Source organism: Puntigrus tetrazona, chromosome 14 (assembly GCF_018831695.1).
Source record: "Puntigrus tetrazona isolate hp1 chromosome 14, ASM1883169v1, whole genome shotgun sequence".
In the NCBI taxonomy this organism is placed as follows: domain Eukaryota; kingdom Metazoa; phylum Chordata; class Actinopteri; order Cypriniformes; family Cyprinidae; genus Puntigrus; species Puntigrus tetrazona.
Window position 1 is genome coordinate 16,056,019 of NC_056712.1, and position 26,193 is coordinate 16,082,211.

Sequence of the window (26,193 nt, forward strand, 5' to 3'; positions counted from 1 at the left end):
TATATGAGTATGTAGTAGATTACTCTGAGCATAGCCACTGAGAGTGCATTTCCGGGTTGTCTAAAAGCACCTTGAGACTTTTAACTGCGCTGTGATATAGTGCTAAGTGATTTCTATCTCATCTCAATCAGTGCGATCCATAAACTGCTCCAGCGTGTTGTGCTGATGTAATATCCTGTGCCCCTGAGAGCCGGACTCCCTGGGAGAGATGGATGGAGCTCTTCACGTGTGAGGCTGTGAACAGTCTGCTCGGCAGCATGCTTATATCACGGCTCTGCAGACTCCCCACCTCTCAATCACCTTCACACTGTCTGGATGACGAACCCAAGGCCCTTCTCTCCTCTCTTTCACTCATATTTCTTTTCTCTGTCATTCTTCCTCGCTCCCCATAGCCTTCATTTTTCCTCTCCACATGCTCCCAGATCCCCTCAGCCTCCCGTCTCTGGTCTCCCCGGTAGCCTGGGTGGGTTCGCTAGCAATCCCTCTTTGGCCGCGTGCTGATAAGGCTTCACTCAGAGCTTTCAGATGTCCCTGATTATGTCTCGTCGCTTTATGCTCGGTTTTCTGGAGATCTCAGCATCTCTCTCACAGCATCCAGCACGGATGAATGAGTGCCTTTTAAAGCTATAAGGCTCTTGAAAAGCACCCTTGTTGTTTTAAAAGGACATCATGGTTTTCATCTGGAGGGGAAGCTTTATTTCCATCTTGCTTTTTTTTTCGCTGTTTATCGTTTTTCAGGGATTAGGATTTCGTGTGCATCTGTGAGGAAGAGATTCTGTGGATTATTGAGTATCCAAGGTTTTTTCTTTTCATTTTTTTGTCAATGACCTCTCCGTATCAGTGTCAATGAATAGGTTTGGTACCTCGGGGCTCTCTAAATGTGTTCAGTTCAGCTCCAACCTGCTCCAGCACACCTGCTTGATGTTTCTAGTAGTCTCATAAAAAACTATTAGGTGCTTCTGGTTAAAGTTGCACTATCCATTTGTGAAGTTCACGCTAAGAGCTTAGTAACTAACTTTAGCTGCAGCTATAGTTCTTAAGGCAGAGTCTAGCTATAGGAGGTCATAAGCCTATGTTTTGTGTAGTTGCCTAAAATTATGTTTACTGTCTAATTGCCTTTAAATTTGTAAATAAATAGCTTTTAGTGTCTTGTTAGGGCTGATGTTTCAAACTAACCTTTCACAAGATTGGGGTCAGTAAGGTTTTTGAAAGAAACCTCTTGCTTACCAAGGCTGCATTTATTTGATTGAGTGTACAGTAATATTGTGAAATATTATTACATTTCAAAATAACCGTTTTAATATTTTAAAATGCAAAGCTGAATTTTCAGCATCATTACTGCAGTCGCTTCAGTGTCACATGATCCTTCAGATATTATTCAAATATGCCGATTTAATGCCCTAAAAACCATTTCTTCTTATTATCAGTGTTTATGTAATATTCTTGTGGAAACCTTTTTTTCAGGGTTCTTTGATGAATAGATCAAAGCAGTAGTGTATTTTTTTATTCACATAACTTTCAACTTCACATTAAAATATGATACCTAAATAATTCTAAAATTATTACATTTAAATTATAATGTAGTATAAATAGTATATGTATAAATTTAAATAATATATATTCTGGAGCTACATCTAAGATAAGTCTCAGGCAAAAGATAAAGACTTGAACTGGAAATTTAGCCATTTACTTTTTTTATTGCCGTTATGAATGTGTAGTTTAGACCAATTTTATGCTTGAGAGCCGCTAAGAAATCATTTATTCATATAAAGTTCTCTTTCTTTAAATGTAAACGAGCGTAAATGTCAAAATCATTGTAAATGTCTAAAGGATTATAGTCTGTCACACAAAACACAATATCATTGATGTAATCCAATTGTCTGCCATTTTGGTCCAACCCTAATTTTCTGGTCTGTGGCTTTTATACTTAGGACTATTTTTCAACTAAACTGAAAAAGTGCAAAAAAAAAAAAAAAAAAAAGATGGAGGATAAATTTTACCCTCTAAAGGCTGCATGCATAAATATACATATGTATTTGTTGCTGTATGTATATATTCATGTGTGTTTATATATTAGTGTACATATTACAGCCTCAATGGTACATATTACCTTTTAAAGGGGTACAGCCCTTACAGCTTTTGTGCCATTTTAATGAGAATTAGTGGACTCTATAGACTCTGTCATCACTCTTCAATTCATCTCTTTGTTATATTTCAGAGGCTTTTGACATGGTCCTCCGTCTGGGTCGTAATTCCACTCTGACTCTGTTAAGAGAGGAGTTTCCTGGTTTGGGGGCTGGAGCCAGCGGAGCCGTCACCCAGTTATTCCTGGAAATGTCCCTCTACATCCTGGGCTCGGACGCTAACGTAAACGACATGGTCTCCACCTTCTTCTCCCGCCTTTTTCCTTTCACCTACCGCCGTCTGCTTGGAAACGGGGCGTTGACGGGCATCTCGGAAGAATGCCTCCGCGGGGCCTGGCGGGGAACCTCTGCATTCGGGGCGTTTCCCAAGATGATGATGACCAGGCTGTCTCGCTCGCTCCTGGCCACTCGGGTCTTTCTGCAAGCACTGAACCTGGGCATCGAGGTGGTCAACACCACACAGCACCTGCGTGCGGGCAGGGACTGCGGCCGCTCGCTGCTGAAGCTCTGGTACTGCCCGCACTGTCAAGGTCTGCTGGAGGCCCGGCCGTGCCGCCCGCTGTGCGTCAGCACCATGGGGGCGTGTCTGGGGGGAGCGGCGGAGGTGCAGCCTCACTGGAGGGCGTACGTGGAGGAACTGGGCTCGCTCGCCGCTGCCATGAAGGGGGAGCAGGACATCGAGGCCGTGGTGCTCAGACTGCACGTCATCATCAGACAGGCTCTCAAACAAGCCGTGGCGGCCAAAAGCAAAGTCAGCGCACAGGTGAGTGGCACTTGCTCTCAATAACTGGGCGAGAATTTGAGCGCTGTAGGCGATTCCCTCCGTTTTGCCAACTTCAGCCATTTTGCTAACACCCTCGAAACCTCAACCTCCAAAGACATGTCAGCAAACCCAGTGTCAGTGGACCAGAACGAGTGAAACGATTCACAGGGAAAGAGTATTACTGATTGGCTGGTTTCCTGATTGGCTGTTAACAGAGCCTACGGCGATAAAAATAAAAAAAGCTATCAAGATTTTTACCGTACACCTCTTTATATATAGTTATATATAGTTATACATTTACATGCCTAAATATAGCTGAGCTCTTCATCTGTCTAACGCGACACAATTTCAATTCTACGTAAAGATTCTGATGGCTTTTGTACTTTTATGGAAAATATATTTAAATAAATACATTTAGAACAATTATTGCTAAAGGAGTTTGCACATGACTTTTCAGCAGTTTAAATGCAATTTAATTATGGTACTTCTTGGTAACTTGGTTAGGGATCTTTAATCTTATCATTAAACGCTGTCAAGCAAATAACCATATCCAAAATATTTTTTTTATTGCGTAATAAATGTGTGTCCTGCGTTTTTTTTTTCTTTTATTAACTTTATAGAAATACACGCACATACATATATGTATATACACTTTATATATTTATATTCTAATTTTTTATATTATATATAAATATATTTAATGTATAAACATATTGTTCTTAAATATATACATGCATGTGTTTGCATTTATACATAATAAACATTAAGTATAAATAAACACAGTGTTCACACATATATAATGTAAAGAAAAGGTTTTGTTTTGGATAAGATTTATTGTTTTACAGCAGTAAATATAAAAAAAAAATGTTTTAAAACCACAGAGCCCAGTACGGGTAATGGGAAAATTTACAAGGGAGTTCACGAGCTTAGCATTTCTAAGCTTATGTTTGCCCAAAAAAAAATGCAAAAATTGTAATAAATTTGAAAAGAAGAATTGTATTTTAATGCTTTTGTAAAAAAAATGCTACATTTATTTCCCCAAAGAAATCATTTGCAACTTGATCTGCATTGTATAAAACGGTATATAATTAAAAATGACTCGACTTGATTTAATGGTCTTAATAGGGAAAACATTTCAGTAACCACAAAAGTTCCAATATTACAAATGATTCAGGATAGGTTAGGTTTAGCTATTTCTGGAAAAGTGTTCAATTCTCCCCTTATTTTTCCTCCTGTAACCATTTCAGATGTTCATCTTGCATAAGATCACTCTAAAACATTTTTAGCCGAACATTTCCTCAGAAACCGATGAACCTTTCTCACTGATGGCCCTTTTTGCAGGGGCAGTAGGAGTTTAAACAGCAGTAACACACTCCAGTTGCTAGCGTACGTTAGCGAGATCAGGAGGGCAAGTGCTCATGAAATATTGAACGTGAGCAATGGTGGAGCTTGTACTGCTTTTGCATTACGGAGACGACGTGCTGAACTTTCCACTTTAACACCGATTTTCCCATCGGTGCGAGACACTTACACACACGCTTACCGCACCGCAATACACTCACATTATTCATCAAAGCTCCATCTCCACTTATCCCCTCCTCCGCAGTGTGTAAAATGCTCCACCTTAGGTTCATGCTGGAACGACGTGGGTGTGTGTGCGTGAGTGTGTGTGTGTTGTTTGGTTCACGCAGTATTTGTGAGAGATCAGAGAGGCCTTTGATAAGAGGAATACCAACATGTTATTTATTCCTAAAGGGGTAATCGAGCTGCTTGATGGGGCTCCTGTGAAGTTTTAACAGCAGGGTCCTGGAGGAACTATTACCTCTTATACTTTTGGCCATGTAACCTCACATTAAAGCGCTACAGTGTGATGCACATGTAAAAATAACCTCACTACACGCTGCCATGACCTGTTAATGTATTCAGTAACACAGAATGGTAATATTTCCACATCTAAATGTCCACATCTCTTCTGCGTATGTGTTCTAGAAGCGGTCAGTAAATCCGTGCTCTGGATATCTGGGAGAGATGCGATATTAAAGTCTGTGTTTACTCAGTACAGGTGTTTGTATGTTCACCCAGACCTCCATATATATGGTAATGCGTCCTTCAGTGTAAAGTGCCGTTGACACTGATGCTTGTTCTTTACTTTATTGCTCAATAAAAGGACGGGTCGAAGAGAGAGTTTCTCAAGTTTGAGTCTAGCACTAGTTGGGCTTCCATATTGTATTTATCAGATAAATAATAGTTTTCTAACAGTTGTTAGTTGTTGCGGAAGTGGTTAGATGTATTGGTTAGCAAGAAAGCAGCTTTATTCAATATAAAAACAATATTTAGTGGCAAAGATTTAGCTAAATTAAAATGAGGGGACAAATTAGAACACATCAGAAGTAGTAGTGAGTTAATCATATCAGGACCACAATATAACTAAAACAATGAAGTGATATAATAAAATATGGGAACAGATGAGGTTGCAGGAATTAATTAATGCATGGCGACAATGTTTTTTTGTCATGCATGAACTATCACACATTTGCAAAATACAATCCTATAGATGTGCATCAAAATGTCTCTTTGCTTTGACTTTTTTTATAAAATAAATTCACTTATTTATTTATTTGTTTATTGTTTAATAACCAATGGCAGTATTTTTAATGCATTAAATAGCAAAATAAAATTTTTATATAAATGATGATCAGATTATATACATTTTTACAATCAGAGTAGTATTATTTGACATGAAACGAATTGTGGATCGGGTGACTGCATTGAACATGACTTGATAAAGTGGTAAATGCTACTTCAAATATTTTGCTATACATTAGTTAGTTTGCTACATTTTTGTAAAAATACATTTATATGGAACAGTTTAATTTATGTAACACACCTGACTTCCCAGCATTACTGAGAATAATTTGAATTAAACAAACTGATTCAGAGTTGGTATGAAACAGGACAGATAGTATTTTATTACTGTAGGCATTCTATGTAACAAAAAGCAGCATTTATTATGTTATAATAATAACAGCATTTTATAAAGTAGCACTAGAAAACTATTGCACAGTCCTCTGAAAACAGCTGAAGTACACACAATAGTGAAAATATAGTTAAGTTTGTGGCATTGAAGCTTTTATCTATACACTCAAACATCGATGGTTAGAGCACATGTGTAGGTGTGCGACCTTTTCACACAGTTTTTGCGTTTTGAAAGCTATGTTTCACAAATACAGCAAAGTCCTTGGTTGAGTTCGACAACAATAGAGCTTAGCTTCTGTCAAGAATCGATCAGAAACTTTGTGACATCCATGCCAGTCTTCACTCCAGTGCGTGATTATTTGTGTTTAAGCTCTTTCTGTTTGCGTTTTTCTTTTCAAGGGAGCAAGGCTGAAGAAAAGGGGTTTTGTGCTCTTATTCTTTGCTTCGCTTATCCTTTTTCTCTTTGATCAACAGCTGTCGTCCCAGATACAAAGGACATGTCACAGGGAGAATGGTCAATTAGGCTGAAGATGGTGTTTGTGAGTGTGTGTGTGTTTGTCTGTCAGTTGCCGAAAAGTGCTGTGTGCAGGCCTGATCCGAGCCGGCTGACTATGATTTTCCTCCCTAGACATAACCTGTGTTCTGGGATGGTCCGTGGAGGAATGGATTCGGCGAAGATTGACATTTTAAATGTACCAAAATGCCACTGCTGAGCCAAAGGTGCATAGGTGTAGATTTGAGTATGGACGATAAGGACATGTCTCTGCTATAGTTAAAAGACTATTTAATAATCCCTAGGAATATCCCTAGCAGTCGCAGCTGTCAGAGTGTACAGTTGCAGGAAAATGTATCTGTACCCTTCAGATACGTTTATAAATAATAATAGGCTTCTATATAAAATAAAACGATCTGACCTTAAATCACAACAAACAAACAAATATCAACTGATGCATTTCAATTTTTTTCGGACACACAGTATAAGCTTTCAGATTTTTGCTGCTGCAGCTATAATATACAGCAGGTAATAAAAGTAGGTTTTTTATATTAGATTTAAAAAGGAACGTTTCATTTGTTTTCATTTTACATTTTATTTTTATCCTTTGATGCTGTTAGTTAATAAAAATGTTAACAGTGCATTAACTATTGTTTAAAAATGTATTAGTTATGTTGAGATTAACATTAATAAAGATGTTAACTAATTTCACGTTCATGTTAACTAATTGAGTTAACAAATAAGAAACTTTATCAGAAAGTTATTTAGACGTTTTATTCAGTGTACAAATGTAATATTTAAATAAATTTTAAATATAGATAGCTTTTTTTCAATATTATTTATTGGTTTAAAATAAACATCTCAAGATTTAATATTGATTTACAATAAACTAACAAATAAATAAATGACTTTTCCAAAATAAGAACAACTGATCAGAAGCATTAGGAGTTATTTCCCTGCGTAGGATTAACAATATTTCATCTCTACAGTTTGATTAGAACCGAACCTACGTCTTTTCAGAGGTGTCTGTTCTGCTAGCTGTTAACCATTTTTCATCCTGTTGGCTTTAGCACCTTCAGAAGTTTCCAGAACGATTCTTGTTCTTACCTGAATCTAATTCTTCTGTAAAACAACGATATTACATCTCCGAGTGAAGAGCCCTGTGGCCATGTTCTATCTAGCATTGTGACATCTCACTCATCAAACCTCTCATTGAATGTGCTCTTTCTTTCTCTCATTTCTCCTTTTAAAGTGTGCCCCCTCTCTCTTTGCTCTGGAAAAGAATGCATGATTTATGAAGGACTATTTTTACCAGTTACTGAGCAGAAGCGAGGGAGCAATGGCGACAAAAGAGAGAGAGAGAGGAAGAAAGAGCAAGATTGAAAAGCATACTTTAAGGGTGCGTGAAAGTGATGGAGTGAGCAGAAATATGTTTTCCGGAAGCCAATGTGTGCCCGAGGGACCGGAGCTCCTCCTCCTCTGACCTCGCAGCTGTAAACCAGGAGGTGCAGCCGGGTTCTGCTGTAGTTACTTCTCACCTGACACCGAGGACGAGAACAGAACAGAGCCGCGCTGATTCACACAGACTCACAGCACCTCCAGACTCTCAGACTGAACACCTGGGGGAACATCTTGTTTTCATGAGCGAGCGACCGTGACGGCTCCCAATGGATCTGACATCAGCTGGACATCTAAACTTATCAGAAAAGTTTGAGGCTGGAAAGATTTCCGAGACAAATCTCCTGCTCGGCCTTTAATCTTATAGCAATTTAAAACGACTCTGATATTTTATTAAAACTGCCGTCATTACTTCAGTCTGCGGTGTCACATGGTCCTTCAAAATCAATCAAAATGCCCGTTTGAGAAACGTCGGTGTTAAAAACGGTTGCGTTCGAAGGGTTACTCCACCCCAAAATGAGCATTTCATCATGAAGCGCTCACCCCCATGTCGTTCCAGGCAGTAAAAGCTTTGTTCGTCTTCGGGAACACAATATAAGATGTTTTAAATGAAAACTGGGCTTGTGTCTGTCCCATTGACTGCCAAGTAATGAACACTGTCAAGGCCCAGAAAACTATAAAAGACATTGCCAGAATACTCCATCTGCCAACGGCAGTTCAACCGTAACGTTATGAAGTGAAGAGAATGCATTTTGTACAGAAATAAAAACAAAAGTAATGACTTTATTCGGCAATTCTGCATCATGGTGTCACCTATAGTGCCGTTTTGGAGGATACGGATACGCTGTATTCATTCAAATCAAAGAGTAAATAAACATAGAAGAGGTGCTTACACAGAACAACATACACACAACATATATTTGCGTCCAGCGGTTTCTCTCCAGTATAGCGCTACTAAGACACACAGGAGACAAATTATTGGATAAAGTCATTATTTTTATTTTCTTTCCACACAAATGCTTCATAACATTATGGTTAAGCCACTGATGACAGAGGGACTATTCTGATGATGTCTCTGATACTTTTCTGTGGTGTTCATTTCTGTGAAAATCGTTATCCGTTTTAATAGAATTTGAATTTAAATAGTAATTTTAAAATAACATTATTTATTTGAAAGACATAAAATAAAAATACCTTTATCTTTACTGTCACTTCTGGTCAATGTAATGTGTCCTTGCTGAAAAAATATCGATATATTTTCTTCAAATAATAATAATAATAATAAAAATGTACTGACCTCATACCTTGTATAAAATGGTATGTAAAAATCGTCTGCATTGACGTTGGCAGCAGCTCGATTCAGGTATAAAAGCACATTCTGAAAATGAATCTGTTTAGGAAAGGTTAATCTAGAATGGTATAAAATGAATGTTATCAAACAAATATTCCTAGTTTGTTACATTAAAGGAATAGTTCATCCAAAAAGGACATTCTGATGTTGTTCCAAACCTGTATGATTACCTTCTACTAAACACAAAAAATAGATATTTTGAAGAAATGTTAGGTAACCATAGTAGACAACAGGGACCAGAAACTGTTTGGTTACTAGCATTCTTTCAAATATCTTTTATGTTCAATAGAAAAATAAACTCTTGTAAAAATAAGAACTTGAGGGAGATTAAATGACGACAGAATTTTCACTTTTGGATGAACTGAGTGTATTCTTCTTCTTCCTCTGCAGTGTTTTCTACTTAGAATTGCTAAATAAAATACAATCACACATACCACTGTTACTAACATAAATCTACTGACAAGCATATGCTTTTTTATACGTTTAGTAGATCAAGATTCAAGGCTCTGGCATTTAAAGCATATTCTCTAAGCCACTCTGAATGGCGAAAGACGAGTCCAGGAAATCGCTGTATTCTTGCTTAATTTCAATCTGACATGGCTCTTTCTGCGCTTTCAAAATGCAGCTTACGCATTACTGTACATTAAATGCTCTGTCAAAACGATTTCTGTTTTATAGACACCCAAAGCTAAATCTTTTATCCCTAAGTAAATCTCAGCTTATAAATCTTACTCCTGACATCTGATGAGATAAGCTGCATTGTAAAAAAGCCTACACACACGCACACACACACATATATATAAAATCACACCTGTTGCTGCTCATTTGCTGATTTTGGCAGCATTTTAATCAGCAATTTGCCGTTAGCAACTTTTGCGCCACTCCCATTTTCTGGCTAAATCTGGCTATCAATAATATTGCAGCACCTTTTTGACTTAAAGGCCCCCCTAATGCATCGTCTTCAGTAAAACCAATATTTATTTATTCGAATATGATTTGTGTCCACATTTGATTTTTAGCATTTTAATTTAGAGTTAGAAATAAAAGCATCTGATTTGCCTAATAGTAATTATTCAATAAATTTATCCTATTGGTGATGGTTTTAATATATTTATAATAATTAGCTTAAATACTTGTAAATTATCCTGCAGCCCCCTTAGATGTTTCCCGAGGCCCTCTAGTGGGCCCCGCAGCCCTGTTTGACAACTCTTTAAGAAATAGTTCACCCAGAAATGATAATTGAACATTTGCTCGCGCTCGGGTAGTTCCAAACCTGTATGAATTTCTTTGTTTTGCCGAACACAAAGTAAGATATTTTGAAGAACGTTTGTAACCAGGCTGTTTTAGGTCACCACTGACATCCAAACAAACCCAAAACAGCCTGCTTACAAACGTTCTTCAAAACTACTTGCGGGTGAGTAAATGATGACAGAATTTTCATTTATGGGTGAACTGTTCCTTTAACCAATGTAAAACCACTGCATCATGCGGTCTCGGATGGCTTATTGCTTTAGTATCTCAGCAGAAATCCCAGCATTGTCTTCCGCTTTGGCCTCGTTTATCATTTAACCTTCATATATGAATCATTTTGTATTTCCAGCTGTGCTGATAAGCCATTGTTTCGGCTTAGGATCTATGTCTGTATTACGCATTGCGCGCTGATGTCATGAAGTGTATGTGAGAGTGTTTTTGTTTTATATTAATAAGTGTGTGTGCGCGTGTCTGGTCCTAATGCTTTTCTCAGGGGTGTGTGAGGTACAGATAAAAAGGCACTGGATATTTAAAGAGCCTCTCTGTGAGACGCCGCTTATCTCAGTGTTACTGTTAGCCAGCACATCCTCTGTCGCCTGCCTGATATTAATACCCCTCTAATGAGAGAAACAATCACGCAGTCTCACATACACAAACCCGCTCTCTTGTGCCACAGCTCCCCACGGGCCCTGGATACACACATACACTAACACAGAGACAAACACACACCCAATCGCATTAATCAAGGCCGTAGGGACACAGACCCGCAACACAGAGTAAATTACAGCAGGAAAGAGCCATGTTTCAGACCGGCCACTAATGATTTCCCATGAGCACACACCACAGAGAGCATTAGGGAAGAATGTGTGGGTGTCTGAGATTAGAGAGGATAGCGTACATGCAGGTTTGCAGTTGATATTAAGAGTAGAATCCATCGGGATGAGTGTTTTAACCCGAGCAGAGGAGAGCGTTTGATGCGTCCATTAAGCAGCATCATTATTTAGATGCTGTTAGTTTAACTAAATTGGCTAAATAATGTTACTATTACTGTTTTTGAAATCATAAAGTGTTTCATCAGCCATGCTATTTTATTAAATGTAAAATTTGAGCAAACAAGTACAGTATTCCGTTTTCAATTCACTGGTGTGATTGATTTTACATACAATATGATTCTACTGACTTGGTTCTTTCCGTTCTAGTTACAATTCACCTATTTGAGTTAGATGGTTCGAGGAACTATTCCAGTGTAAATATATTGCTAAAATCATCAATGGTTCTTTCATACTGCACACAGAAGTCTATCTTGTGCAGAACTACATGCATTATATAATACTTGAGGGAACATGTTTGAAAGTATACTTAGGTAAAGCTGCTTTTCGTCACAGGCATCCAACACAAATATACAAGTGTTCAGGTTCACCACTAGGGAAAGCACTAAATTTAATATAATGAGTTGCACCCCAAAATACCTTTTAGAGGGGTTTAAGGAAGAAGCATTGTAATTGATCAGCGTGTTTACAATATATATCCACATTCAAAAAAGCACTAGGAATACATTTTTATAACTTGCTTGCCTGTTGTTTTTCAGAAAGACTGTAATTTACATAATTACTGTAACAGCAAGTTACAGAGTGTGCCAATTAATCATGCATTCAACGGATTTTTCAAAAACACATTCATTCCGCAACAAAACAAGTGAATATATTTAAAAAGCGAGTCATTGAATCATTCATTCAACTGATTTGCTGAAAAGTGATTCATACAGCATCTGCCTTCAGAGGTTAACTAATTTGACTAAAAGTAGCTAAAATGTAAGTTACTCACCAAGTCTTGTACTCATTTATTGAATTACCTCAGTTTTTTAAAATATGTTTTTTTTAAATAAACTTAATAATAAAATAAACAATATTGTAGAGCGCTGGTGTAGATTTTCTCCACTTTTTCCGTACTTTTTTTTTTTAACCTAGCGGCTTAACACGTAGCTATTTTTGTATCAAGTAGTTTGTAACTTGATACCTGCCCTTTTCAAATAGCTTGGGTTTGAGGCATCACATTAACAGAGGAACCACCGAAAAATACAGAAAAGCAACATTAGAAAGTGTTGCGGTGCTGGAATATGTTGCGTCAGGATTGCATTTGTGTCGAGGCGCTCTGATCCGATCTTCCACCGTACCTCTTTTGTCTCTGTCTTGTTCTGTGTTTTGCTCTTTCTCTTAATCTTTCTCACACACGCGCACATTCACACACATCAACAGTATCTATTTACCTTCCCCTGGGCTGTTTGCTAGAAAGAGCTTCTATTGATCTACTCTGATAATCATGTCGTTTAGCTCAACAGCAGTTTGTTGCTGTATTTGTTGGTGTGTGTGCAAATTTTATGAATGACTGTAGGGTGAATCCGATCACCCCACTCACTGATGTTTCCGAACCTGTTCAAAAGTTTATCTTCTTGTTATGTTAGGCCACATGACCGATCCCGCAACCCGCATGAAGATGTCCTTGTACTATTGATCTCCTGTCCCGGATCCCATCAGAATTCCAGAGCCTGTTTACACACACACACACACACACACACACACACACACACTCATTCATGAACAAGCAGGCACAATATGCCACAAGCATTACATGGCAAAATTACGCCCTGGACCAGTACCCATGGGAAATTAAAGCAACGGCAAATCATTAAACCACAAGCTAAACATTAAGAGGCATTTGCATTTTTATTGCACCTGAAAGAATGGCAAGACTCTATTATCTCACACAGCCAGTGTGGGAGTGGGGTATTACTATTATTATGTTGTCCCGTATAAAAACAATAGTGTTTAGGGCTCATGAGAAAGGGAATGAGAGGCTTGTTTACCTTCGCTACGTCTGCAAAGGGTTATGATTATTGAAAGAGCATAGCCAGGGTGTCTGACAGAGCCAACAATGGCGCGTTTTGTTATGTAAATCCTATTGTCATCAAACCCAAACAAACAAACAGGAGGCAAATGCGGCACCATCAGCCAGACAATTAGCTGAATGGGGAGCAAGTTTTGCAGGGACAGTTTGTCTCATTAATTGCTTTCTCGGCTGGACGTCTTCCAGGACTGTGTCCAAGAGTGATCACATTTAGCCCTCCAATCTTCTCCTGTTCACAGGTGAGCGGGATATGTGCGCACGCACCCCCGCGGGTGTCTCGTGCCGCGGCGCTGTCGGCAGAACACGCGGCTGTCTCGTCGGTGCCCCACAATCGTCCCACGGTGAACTTTGACCCCGATGAGACCCTCTTTGGACGCCGCAGGTAATGTCGTAATTCGGTTTTCAGAAAGTTTGTATCATAGACATGCATAGACGCCTCATTAGACCGCTCCAGGGACGTAGATGCGGCCTGCAATGTTGGAGCCGTGTATTTGACATCATTCACCATACTGTAGGTTAGGACAGAACCGTTCTTTGCAGGATTGCAACAGATCTTTTGAATATTCAGTGATTCCTACGGTGAATGACATCAGACCACTACAGTACGTATCATGGCCCATAGACACAGTTGCTAATGAGGCATCTAGGTGTGTAATATATATATATATATATATATATATATATATATATATGTATGTGTGTATATATATATATATATATATGTATATATATTTATATATGTATACATAATAGATGTGTGTGTATATATGTACATATACACACACATTATTTATTTATTTTTTTAATTAAAATGTTTGTACTTGATAGTGAATTTGAGCTCCAGTTAAAAGCAGTAGAGTAGAATGTTAATTTTGTTATATTTAAAAAATATAAATTTTGTTATATTTAAAAAAATATATAATAATAAAGAAAAGGCCTGTCACTTCTTTCCTTAGATTGCAACTTTAATTCAACTTAAAAACGTTTGGAAAAAAGTAATTATAAAATGTTATTATATGAAGCAAGTATTATTCATTTAATTTCATTATTCATTTAAACCAGCTGATTTACTAATGAATGAAGCAACTGACCCAAGTATTTAAAAGTGCTGAATGTAGAAATACTGCAGAATTGGTTGAACTAGGTATTGCAGTCCAAAATTAAAATATTGAGGGGTTTTTTCACCTTGCCACACACACACACCAAAAGAAACACAGACATTCTGTCCTTGGAAAGCACATTTTCAAAGGAGAATAACTGACTGCAGCATTGTTTTTCAGGTCTGCTATTTTTATGCTTAAGTAGAGTCAAAAACGAACATACAGGAACATTCAGAAGGAAATGCCACTCAGGGTTGGTGCGAGATGCGGTCGTTCTGCTGCTTCATTGACAAAATAGTTTTTGCAAAAACAGTTAATCATCTCGTGATCTTGCATAATCAGAACTAATGCAGGCACATACTTGTCAGACGCACGCTTAATTGAGAATTGATGCCATGGGCCAAATTTAATTAAAAACTAATATAAAAAAGTCAAAGACTAAAAGGGCAGTTGTTTAAGCATCATTTTGGGGTTGGCTGTGCACTTGCCTGCAATATTCTGATTTCAGACCTTGTGCGACAACTCTCAACACCACAACTGACAGGCTGAACACAAATGATGAATTGAATTCTGTTTCTTACTTAAAGTTGACGTTTTATGGCACTTACTGTGCTTTTGGAGCTCAACTTCTACTGCCTTACCTCGTTATTCATCCGTAATGAAACATGAGGATGACCTGTCTACTCTTTACCCTCAGCTCTTAAAAATGCTAATCAGCAGCTAAAAAAACAAATGTTCTTGTTTTTATTTAAATCTCTTGAGAGTCCTCAAGTGCTCTAAACACTCCAAGAGCACTGCAAAGCATTTCTGTTATAGAATTGACAGCAAGTCAATTCAGTGAAAATCTAATGAGTGTGTAATAAATCCAAGAAATAGGAATTGCAGTCAACCATAATGCCGTGCTCATGCATCTCTTCATACAGCTCACATCTTCTGATGTTGTTTGTGTGGAGTGCATTGAGATGCTGTAATAGACTCTGTACTTCAGCACTCACGCTCTCTCTACCTCTGGCTCTCTCTCTCTTGCTTCATGTTTTCTCTGTATAGATCTTCACTGACCTTTTTAGAGGTCTTACAACCAAATCAAACAGTCTATTCTGTGCTTTTGAGTATTTGAGAGATGCTGTGTGCAGGGGCGACATGCACCTTTTTTCTATTTCTGTACTTTTCTTCTACTTCTTGCAACATCAAAGATAAATGAAAAAAATGTACTTGAGTTTGTTTGAGTTCAGATTTTGGTTGATGTGTAATGCAAAGTATTTATTAATATGTATCAATGTGCTGTATATAGTTCTATATATTAATTGATAATGTCTCTTAAAATACACTGACATTACATTTTTTAAAATGGGTACCAACTCTCTTATGCTCACCGAGACTGCAGTTATTTGATCAAATAGAATAAAAGCTAAAACAAAATTTAAAATAAATTTATTCTATTATAAACAACTATTATAAAGTATTATTATAGTATTTTTGTATAGTGTAACAAATGTATGTTGTTAAATAAATGTATCATAATATAGTGTAACATAAATGTGATCCTGGACCACAAAACCTTATTTTCTCTTGGACATTTGTAGCAGTAGCCAAAAATACATTGTATGGGTCAAAATCAATTATTTTTCTTTTATACCAAAAATCATTAGGATATTAAGTAAAGATCATGTTCCATAAATATATTTTGTTATATATACATATATTAGAACTTAATTTTTAAATAGTATGCATTGCTAAGAACTTCATTTGGACAACTTAAAATTATTTTTTGCACCCTCATATTCCATATTTTCAAATACTTGCGTCTCGGCCAAATGTCCTGTCCTATCGAACCATATATCAATGGAAAGCTTACTTATTCAACTTCCAGATTATGTATAAATCTCAATTTCAAAAAATGTGCACTTATGACTGGTCCAGGGTCACAAATGTCTTTACTGTTGCTTTTGATCGTTTGAACGCAACATTGCTGAATAAAAGTGTGAATTAAAAGAACATATGAACTTAGAATAATATTTTACTGACCCCAAGCTTTTTTGAATACATTCTAGCAATAATTAATAAAGATATTTGCCGTTTTCAGAATCAGTCTAAAAATCTTGCACACAAGCCATTGCGGCTGGAGGTATGCGCGTGAGTTGAGAAATGCGGTGTGGTTTTGTATTATTGCTGTGGTGTTCAGGCTGATGGTGACCGAGAGATGCTCATTAACACCGGCTTTGTCTCCTGCCGTGTGAGTGACATTGAGCTTCCTTCTGCCCCTCTCTGTCCTGTGCAGTTCCACTCTCGCTCGCTCTGCTGAACAGATGAGAGAGGCCGAGCCAAACACAGTGGGCTGTTTCTTCTCCAGCATAATGTCAATTAACAGTCAAAGCGTCTCAAATCAACTTAGCCTGACCGGAAACGACAAGTAATGGAGTAGATCACGTTTCAAACTGCGTTTGACCCCAAGCCCATTTTAATTTTTCAGATTTTTCTCTCCTTTTATGCCCCTCAATTTTCCCATAAATCCCTGTATCTTTGTTCCGTGGATTCTTTTTAATCACGACTCTTTGTGCACACCATCTAATTTAATTTATCTTTTCTCTGAGTCCACTTTCTCTCTCTTTCTTCTTTCTGCCGCTGTCTTTCTTTCTCATTTCCTCTCTGTCTGCCGCAGGGAGTTTATCTCGGGTCTGAGGGGCTTCAGTCAGTTCTACAGCGGCCTCGGAGAAGCTCTGTGCAGCAAAGAGCCGGCGGCGCTCAACAACTCCCTCTGCTGGAACGGACAGGAGATGACAGACAAGTGAGTGTTTCGATCTGAAGACCGTGTAACTACATACTAATACTGTGTTCTTCCGTTTTAAACTCTATATATTCACAATATAGTATGATAAGGGCATAAATGTCAATTAAAAAGTTAAGCAAATTCATTAAGTGACATCTTTCTGCTTGACGATATAGTCTCTGACATATAGTAAGATTAATAGTTGGTGCTGTGCCGCAGAACAAGCGTTTTGCATCATTGCGGTTACTATGGACCCTCGCCAGGGTAGAGAGCATGTTTAATTTAATACGAATAAAAATGAGTGCACAAGGGAGCGAGTAAAGCCTGAAGAATAAGTTGTACTGTCTTTAGGTTCCAGGTCATGCCTAATTTTCACAGACCAGGAATTTTGTCCACTTTTTATTGTTTTATCAGCCGAAAGACTGGCATCGAGGGAGCAACAATACACACTATTGAATGGACTGCACAGCTATTTCTTTGCGGCCTTGTTTTAATTTGTGTCGGATTAAATATGGTGTCTTGCCTCACTAAAGATTATGTCGTGTATTTTAGCTTGGCTGGAATGCTATATTATCAGCATCCACAGCTCCTATAATATACCTTATTTCAAAATGGAAGAGGTTTTTATCTCTCTACAACCCATGCACTCTCTCTATTAGTGTTTTTATTCTGACAGTTTTTGCTAAGTGGGTAAAAGTAGCATATATTACAATAGAATCAGCCTCTTAAATGCTTTCCAATATTACTACAATCTCAAAATGGCCCAGAAGAGACATATTGCCCCCGAGCTTGTCACGAATCTTGAAGTCTAAAAAGCTTTCTGAATAAAAAGAGACAGCGTAAGTGGCTGGTAGCTGAGCGGATGATTTTGTGTGTGAGTATCTAATGAGTTTGGCCGACTCCAGTTCCATCTGACAGGCAACAGGGTGTGAATTGTGATGTGGTCTTTGTGGGGTAACTGATGTTGGGTGCTGATGTGGTGGCTTCCCTGTGCTCGGCTAATTGCTCTTTTCCGTCGTTCGCTCTGTGACTGCCTGCGCCTGGCTCTCCATGCGCCCTTTGGAACCCAATTTAAAAATTGTCATATTTCAGTGCTCCATGTCCCACATGCTTCTGTCCCATAACTCTCTCACTCTCGCACAGTCCAAATCAAGTTAAGCTTGGCAAATGACAATAAATCAGTGCGTCCCTGACCCAAACAGAAAAGCTTTAAGAGCTGCAGTATCTCATCCTAATGACTTGGAAATATCAGCTCAAAACCGAAGTGATCATTAAAGTCAACATGAAATCCAAATGGATTCTATTTGCTGTCTTAATGCTTGTTCCTGTTCTTATTGCATGTGAATGATTTATCAGTGCACATTTTTCAAAAGAAATTTGAATCTTTAATCAGAATGTAATAACTTCCTCCAAAGCTACGTTCCTTTTTCGTTACTTGTCTAATTGGCTGTGGATAATGTTAATCAATAGCCAGATAGCTATTTAGCCTTTGTTTTAGCAAACTTTCATTTAGTCTGGCTCCATTCTAGTATGTAATGACCACTATTGATTCCTGCCCCACGGTTTCACTGTGATTTTACCGCTATTTTACCGACTCAAAAGCGGCACCTAGTGATGAAAAATGAATTAGCATTTTCATTCAGACCAACTTAAGTCAACTCTTTCTTTTGATTTAAAACTTGGCAGGATGTTTATTCACTTAGAGCTGCTTTGCAACTATTATATTATATATATTATAACAACTATTATATATTATGCTTTGTTTGGAACTATTGTCATAGGCAAATTAGTTTTTGAAAAAACTTGTGGTTTAAATGCAATTTTCAGGCACACACTTAATTGATGCCATGGGCCAAATTAAAAGCCAAACCATAAAATAATAATAAAAGAAAAGTCTTTCCCTCAGGCCTCCCAGATGCGGATGAGTTTGTTTGTCAGAACAGATTTGGAGAAATGTAGCATTACATCACTTGCTCGATTTAATTCATGACCTCTGTTTTGTAATTATTGAAGGTACGTGTCTGTGAGTGTAAGTGTCAACATTACAGCATTATGCACTAATAGCTGCAGCTGTTTGCTCTCCAGTAAGTGCAGATGAGGAGTAAATGGGGGTGAAATGGCCTGGTCACAACAGAATAGCGAACGGTTGGCCTTAGGGGACAGACAGCCGTGTCAGAGGGCTCTCAGGCCCTCAGGAGTTAATTAGGACCCAAGAGAGAAATGGATAGGAGAGCGAGAATAACGATGCTGTGCCAGAAATGTCCGCCGAATCTCAATGTCATTCCTTGGCTGCTAGTGAAATATCATAATTAATTCTGGAATGCGTTCAGATTCATTTTATGCGACGTATTGAAGACGGAGCGATCCTTCACATTCTGTGCTGGGAAGGAAGCCATCTTCATTGTGCCAAAGAATGTCACTGTTTATGTGGCCCTGATAGATTAAATAGTCGACTCAAAAATGTCAAAGCATAAAGAAAATTCATCAAATGCCAGCAGCACATAAACGCACTGAGCAGCTACAACTGCATTCCTGTTCTTTCATACAAAATACAAACTGTTACTTCACGTACAATTACAGCAAAGATGATTTTACTCTACACTTCATTCCTAGCATCCCTGGTGTTTGCTAGAGAGGAGATTTTCTCCTGTGCTCGAGGGAGTGCAGAGGAGCCCTCAATGTCAAGGATCAAGTCACCAAAACTCTGGCACAGATTTTTGCCTTCTAGAGAATCAATTTTAGCATCCTGAATATCTGCCTTTTTAGCCAGTGTTTCCCAACTGTTTTTGTCTCATGTGCTTCCACTGGCCCTTCGGTTCGACTCATGCTACTCATATTATACTACATATTATTAGGTGTTAGAAATTATATTTTAAAATGTAATGAATACAGTAATTCACTGTTTAACTAAAAAAAGAAAGGAAAATACACAGATTCTGTGGGTGAAAATCTATGACAGCATTTTAATGGCATGGTTTTGAAATTAAAGTTGTAGTTTTTGAGAAAAAAAGTTATGAGAATTTAGTCACAATTATGAGAAAATAATAGAAAATAATTTCTTAAAATATTTCAAGTTTGTTCTCATAATTTTTACTTTATTCTCATAATTTTTACTTTATTGTCCAAACATTTTGACTTTATTCTCCTAATTTCAACTTTATTTCCAAAATATTTAAACTTTATTCTCACAATTATTACTTTTTCAAAATATTATGGCTTTATTTTCGCAATTTTGACTTTATTTTAATGATTATTCTTTGAATCTCGTAATCTTAGGTTTTTTAATTCTTATGTTTTTTACTTGCCACTAAAACTGATTGACTGAACGATTTAATTGGATGAAAATAGGATAAAGAGTTAGTGAGATCAAACAGCAGGGTCACACCAATCTGCCGCTGTATTTGCACGTGCCCATATGTTGTACAATAAGTGTGATCCGCGCAGACTGACTAAACATAGGCCTGTTACTTAGTTTTCTTTGTTAAAAAGTAGCAGAATGTGTGAAGCAGTTAAATTAGCTCCTTAAATTACCAAGAGGTTATAAATCACTGTTATTGCCTACACCACCTCGCCTATTCATCCTTACGTTTGAAGAGAGGTTGTGGCAGACAGGCTTGTTTAATAGTGCGTTTAATTTTGAGAAGTCTTTAAGTTAGGTCAAGATTGGTGGATATTTAGTATGTTTCGCGATCCCAGAATGCTCCTTGCGCTCAGTAACTCTCTCTCCTTCAGTCAGCTCGTGGTGCTGAAGATGCTCGTGATTGATTCTCGCCGTCTCCAGCGGGTTTGGGCAGTGGGGCATGTTGGATCTCCGAGGGGTGCGCAGTAGGACCATGAGTCTGAGCAGGTTCAGCATGAGTAGCTGCTCCAGACTGTACATCCACAGGGTGTTTAGTCATTTCCTGTAGTAGCAGTTGGGTTCCCGCTGTACCGTAATGCCTGTGGTGTGGTGTTTTTGTTTTTTAGGAATCATAATGTTGATGTCAAAAAGAGGTGGGTACAATGAAGGATATTTTACTTCACAACAAGCAGAAAAAGCTATATTTTTGACATATGCAATATGACGGTAAACTCATCATGAATGCAGTTCTTTCACTCAAACTGGAGTAATGGCTACTGAAAATTCAGCATCGCGTCACATGAATAAATTGCATTTTTAAATATATTCACACTGAAAATGTTTATTTTAAAAAGATTTACAATATTGCTATTTTTGATTGCAGATTTAATCATGTAAATGCAGCCTTACTGGGCGTAAGAGACTATTTCAAAAAACATAAATAATCTCACTGGCCCCAAACTTTTTAAACAGTGGCGTGTTTCCCTAATGTGCGCTAATTTTTAAAGTCTCCCGCAAAAATGTAAAATGGTCTTAATGGCATTATTTGCGCTCAGTACCTCTGTAGTTATTATAAATATTGCGTGATACTCGTATATTTATATGTTAAGCTTTCAGTATCTGTAATATTAATATTAGCTTTAGAATCCATGAGCCAAAAGAACAGACTAAACTGCACTTTATTTATTTATTTATTTACCAATTTGCATAAAACAAAGACTCAGTATACAAGGACATTTTAAGCTATTTGTGTAAATGAAGAAAATATGTGCTGCATATTCATATTCAGTTTCAGATAATATTTCTTGTATAATGCGCAGTATTTAAGTGCTGCAGTGTGGTCGGCCAAATAGGACCGAATCTTTTCGTTAATTTAAAACCTGTCTAATTAAAATGCGTGAGATGTTTTTGTGCTGAAAGAATTCTCACTTCAGCTACCCATTACGTTTCCGCATTAAGGTATGATTCATTTTGTATCTCCCCACTGTTTCCCCACAAATGGCCACCATCCTAATCAGAACGAAGCTGAGTTTTTCAGGCTCGCAGGACTGAGCTGACCTGATGCTGCTCGACCCTGGTCAGCACACAGGTGGGTGCTTCATGCGTGAAGCTCCAGCTAATCTCATCCTCCATTAAACGCTGCCCATGTCTTCTGATCTCCTCCTTCTAATGGAGCTCATGTCTGTATTATTAATGTGATAATTAAAAGCGGGAGGTGAGCTGCCATCGGGAGTAATAAGGAGAATAAATAAGTATGGAAATGTAATTTGGCTTAATGAATAAGCAGTGCATGTAAAATAAGGCGGCATGAAAGATGATTGGATAGAATTGTTCAGGATTATGTCATCGCTAAGAATGGAGCATGAGGTCATATCTTTGGCTCATATATTTAAAAGCTGACAGAATTGCTAAAATTGCTAAAGAAAAGTTTTTCTTTGGTTGTGTTTAGTAAAAGGTCCTTAAAAGTCTTGAAAACGACATATAATGCCTGTAGATACATACATATAATTTATTATATGTTAATAAATTTTTGTTAAATTAAAAACATTTGATTAGCTTCTTTTTGCATGTTAATACACACACACACACAAATAATATATATATATATATATATATATATATATATATATATATATATATATATAATATGAAACAAATACAGTGAATAAAAATCAAGGAAAAAATTATATATATATATATATATACTTTTTAAACCTTGTTTTTCAATAAAGCGCTGTGTAAAGTATATATACAAATACAGATATATTTATATTAAACTGAAAAACAGCACAAAAAATGGAGTGTATGTTCTTGATGGGAATGGGCTTCACTGGATAAGTTGAGGTGGGTGTCATGACAGTATCAGATCTGTCACTCACTGTTTCTCTGTCGCTTCAGTGCTCGCACCAATGTGCCCGTGTGCATCAACACTAATTAGCTTTTAATAGGGAGTAATTAACTGGAACATGAGTCCAAGGGGCCCGGGGGGATCAGGGAACACTTGGGCGCAGACGCACACACACACACATTTTTAGCAGTTGATGATGCCCAACATATGCTCCAGTTGCTCAGAAACATTCAGATGCCAGCACATGTCCGACCCAGTTGTGCCGTTTTACTGTTAGGTTAAGTGTGTGTCTATCTGTGTATCTAATAAGAGCTACAACAAAACAGAAATCTTGGGGGGAAAAATAATGCAGAATCCTTTTTTAACAATTAAAAACCAAAGGGATGATTTCTTCAGAAGGCCCTGGCTATCTTGAAATAACGTAAAAAAAAATAAAGTGATTTTTTTATCCGTGAAATGCCTTCAAATCTTTTAATGTCCTTGTGCGGTATGATTGAATGAATGTGCTGAATGGTAAAAAAAATGAATTTAAAGGTTTATTGCGTTTCATTTTTGCTCAAATTCCTATGTTTGCCACACGTTTACCTCTAGGTGGCAGTAGAGGCCAGTTTTAGGGCTCCTATTCAGATTTACTGAAAAGTGAATCATATAAAATGATCAGTTGAGATGAGGTCATTGATTTGAATGAAATTTCTATATTTTATACAGTTGATCGAGGCTAGCTGTCACAAGGGAAAGGACTTCTCAGTCACTATCACGTTTCTAGTTACACAATTGTATTTTACTTTAACAGTGGTTTTATATGTGGCTTTCCAACACCAACACTAATCTAATTATGTAAATGAAATAATTAAAAAAAAAAAAAACTAGAAATGATTACTGTAGTAAAGGTGTGACTTTCAGTTCTTGTACAGGGTGTCTAATAGACATTTGTGTGTATATTTTGCAGGTTTCCTGGACCAGGACTGAAGAAAGCCCATCCACACGGCTCAGAATCCAGACAAAAACCACCTGAACCCGTCATCAGCCAGATCATCGACAAACTCAAACACATCAATCAGGTGAGATACTGTTTATCAGAAAACGTGCACGCAGTTTTTTACATGTGAGCTTCACAATGCGGATCTGTGAATAATCATAAGCTGCCATGCTGTCAGTCAGCACACAGACATACAGCCGTACATAAACTCGTCACCTCGGTTTTAACTCCGTCACAACCGTCTGCCTGTCATCACACACACAGATGTACATGTCTGCACGCTGTTTTATGGCAGCACGGTCTTGTAGATTATCAGGATGTGTGATAGGGGCTGTCGGTATCTCAACTCTAATGCAGACAAAGCAGAGGCTTTCATTCACTTTCTTCCTGCCTGCCTTTAAAAAAACAACAGCTGCGTGTCGTATCACCTTGTGTGTGTGTGTGTGTGTGTGTGTGTGTGTGTGTGTGAGTCAGGGTGTGTCTGCTTATATTTCATGTACAGTTCGCTCCCTATTGTGACCGAGATCCCACAGTGATATTTGACCCTTAGGGTTTTCTGTGTATATACTGTGGTAATCCTGAGAGAACAGCATCTGGCTCATCCACAGGAAGTTCACCAGGCGATCTAAAGGACACCTCTTTCTTTGCTTCCTCTGTACCTGCAGGTTGTGTGTTTTTGGCTGGGTTTAAATGTATGTACCTCATTGTAAATGGATATAGGCTACAGTTAGTAAAGCTCAATCCAAGAGTTGTGTGTGTGTGTGTGTGTGTGTGTGTGTGTGTGTGTGTGTGTGTGTATTGGTACATTTAGCCCTGATTTTGCACATATAATTTACATGTTGATAATTTTAGACATTTACTCTTTTATGCAAAGAAACTCAAGGGGAATACAAGAAGCAATAAAAGCGTAGGATTTCATAAAGTTTAAAAAAAAATTAAAATAAGTAAAAAAAAAAGTCATAATTTGTTTTTACAATACAATCACAGGACTAAGTTACTCTACATTTACAAAATTACATCCTGCTTATGCATTACCTGAGCAGTTAAATTATAATTTATCCTCATTATGCACTTGTCAGTCAGTGTTCTCTCTCGTAGGTTATTACATTTTAATTTACATTTTATTATTGTAATCATTTTTTATTTTCTTCATTATCATTGGCCTGTATGGTCTGTGAAAAAGCAACACAATGAAAAAAATGTACATTTGTAATTATTTATTAACGTTTATAATTTAATTATATGTTTACATTCATAATTTAATTAAATAGATAATAATAATTTCTTATCCACCTTTTTCCTGATGCAAAAATGGGCTTCCATTCTCATCCGCGTCCAGATATTTTTAGCTGTACAAAACTTAGTGTGTCCTATCATGTTACTTTAATGTATAATCTTAATTATGAACACACTGCCTACACACTGCCTGATATTTTCCTGATTATTTCCCTATAGCGTCTAACGAACCGGAAGCATCACCCATAGGCTCAAGCTGTCATTTAACTTTAATTAAGAGATAAATAAGAGAAAGTGGAGTCCTGTGTATATGTTGCCTTAAAGCAGAATGATATGTGTGTGTGTGTTGCTTTGTGCATAGTTTCGTGTGTGTGTGTGTTATAGAAACCCACTGCGGCCTCGTGTTCAATGGCCCCGTCTGAGCAGATTAGCACAGCGCTCTTGTTTAAACAGACCACAGAGACATCAGAGCGGCTCAGATGAGTCGTGAGTCTCGTCTGCCCTCAGGCTGTGGAGAAGAGCTGTGAGGTCAGACCCTCATTCTCTCAGATACTCTACAAACAAACCTTCTCTTCTCTTCTCTTCTCTTCTCTTCTCTTCTCTTCTCTTCTCTTCTCTTCTCTTCTCTTCTCTTCTCTTCTCTTCTCTTCTCTTCTCTTCTCTTCTCTTCTCTTCTCTTCTCTCCTCTCCTCTCCTCTCCTCTCACGGTGACCTTCTTCCCATCTGTTTTCTTCCTCCTGCTCAGCTCCTGTGTAGTGTCCAGCTGTTGTTTCAAGACTCACGTCACGTAATTTATGTACATGACAATATAATTCACACACAATCAAAATGAAAATGAAGATGTACCCTAGACCTCTATTGGGTGGAAAAAAAACTTAATTAAGCAATGTCACGCTTAAAATTGCACAGCTGATCTGAATAGCAGCATGACTTTGAATCTCATGCTGATGTATGCAGTGTTTACACACACACACACACACACACACACACACACACACACACACACACACATGATATAGATCTGGTGACTATGATGTCAGTGCTGTTCGGTAAATGGCAAATGCATTTCAAAAGACCTCTATGTATACACACACATCTGTGGCCCCTATAAACACATAATTAAATGCATATAGGCATGTTTGTT

The 26,193-nt window shown here is 37.7% G+C and overlaps 1 protein-coding gene across 2 annotated transcripts in view; it reads left to right on the plus strand.

Moving 5' to 3' along the window:
- gpc3 (glypican 3) overlaps positions 1–26,193 on the plus strand; it is a 121,469-nt gene that overhangs the window by 55,411 nt on the left and 39,865 nt on the right. For both annotated transcript variants that reach the window (XM_043258019.1, XM_043258018.1), the window contains exons 3-6: positions 2,219–2,907; positions 13,520–13,662; positions 17,040–17,165; positions 23,784–23,895. In XM_043258019.1, the coding sequence (XP_043113954.1) occupies positions 2,219–2,907; positions 13,520–13,662; positions 17,040–17,165; positions 23,784–23,895 (1,070 nt within the window). The remainder of the gene's footprint in view (positions 1–2,218; positions 2,908–13,519; positions 13,663–17,039; positions 17,166–23,783; positions 23,896–26,193) is intronic.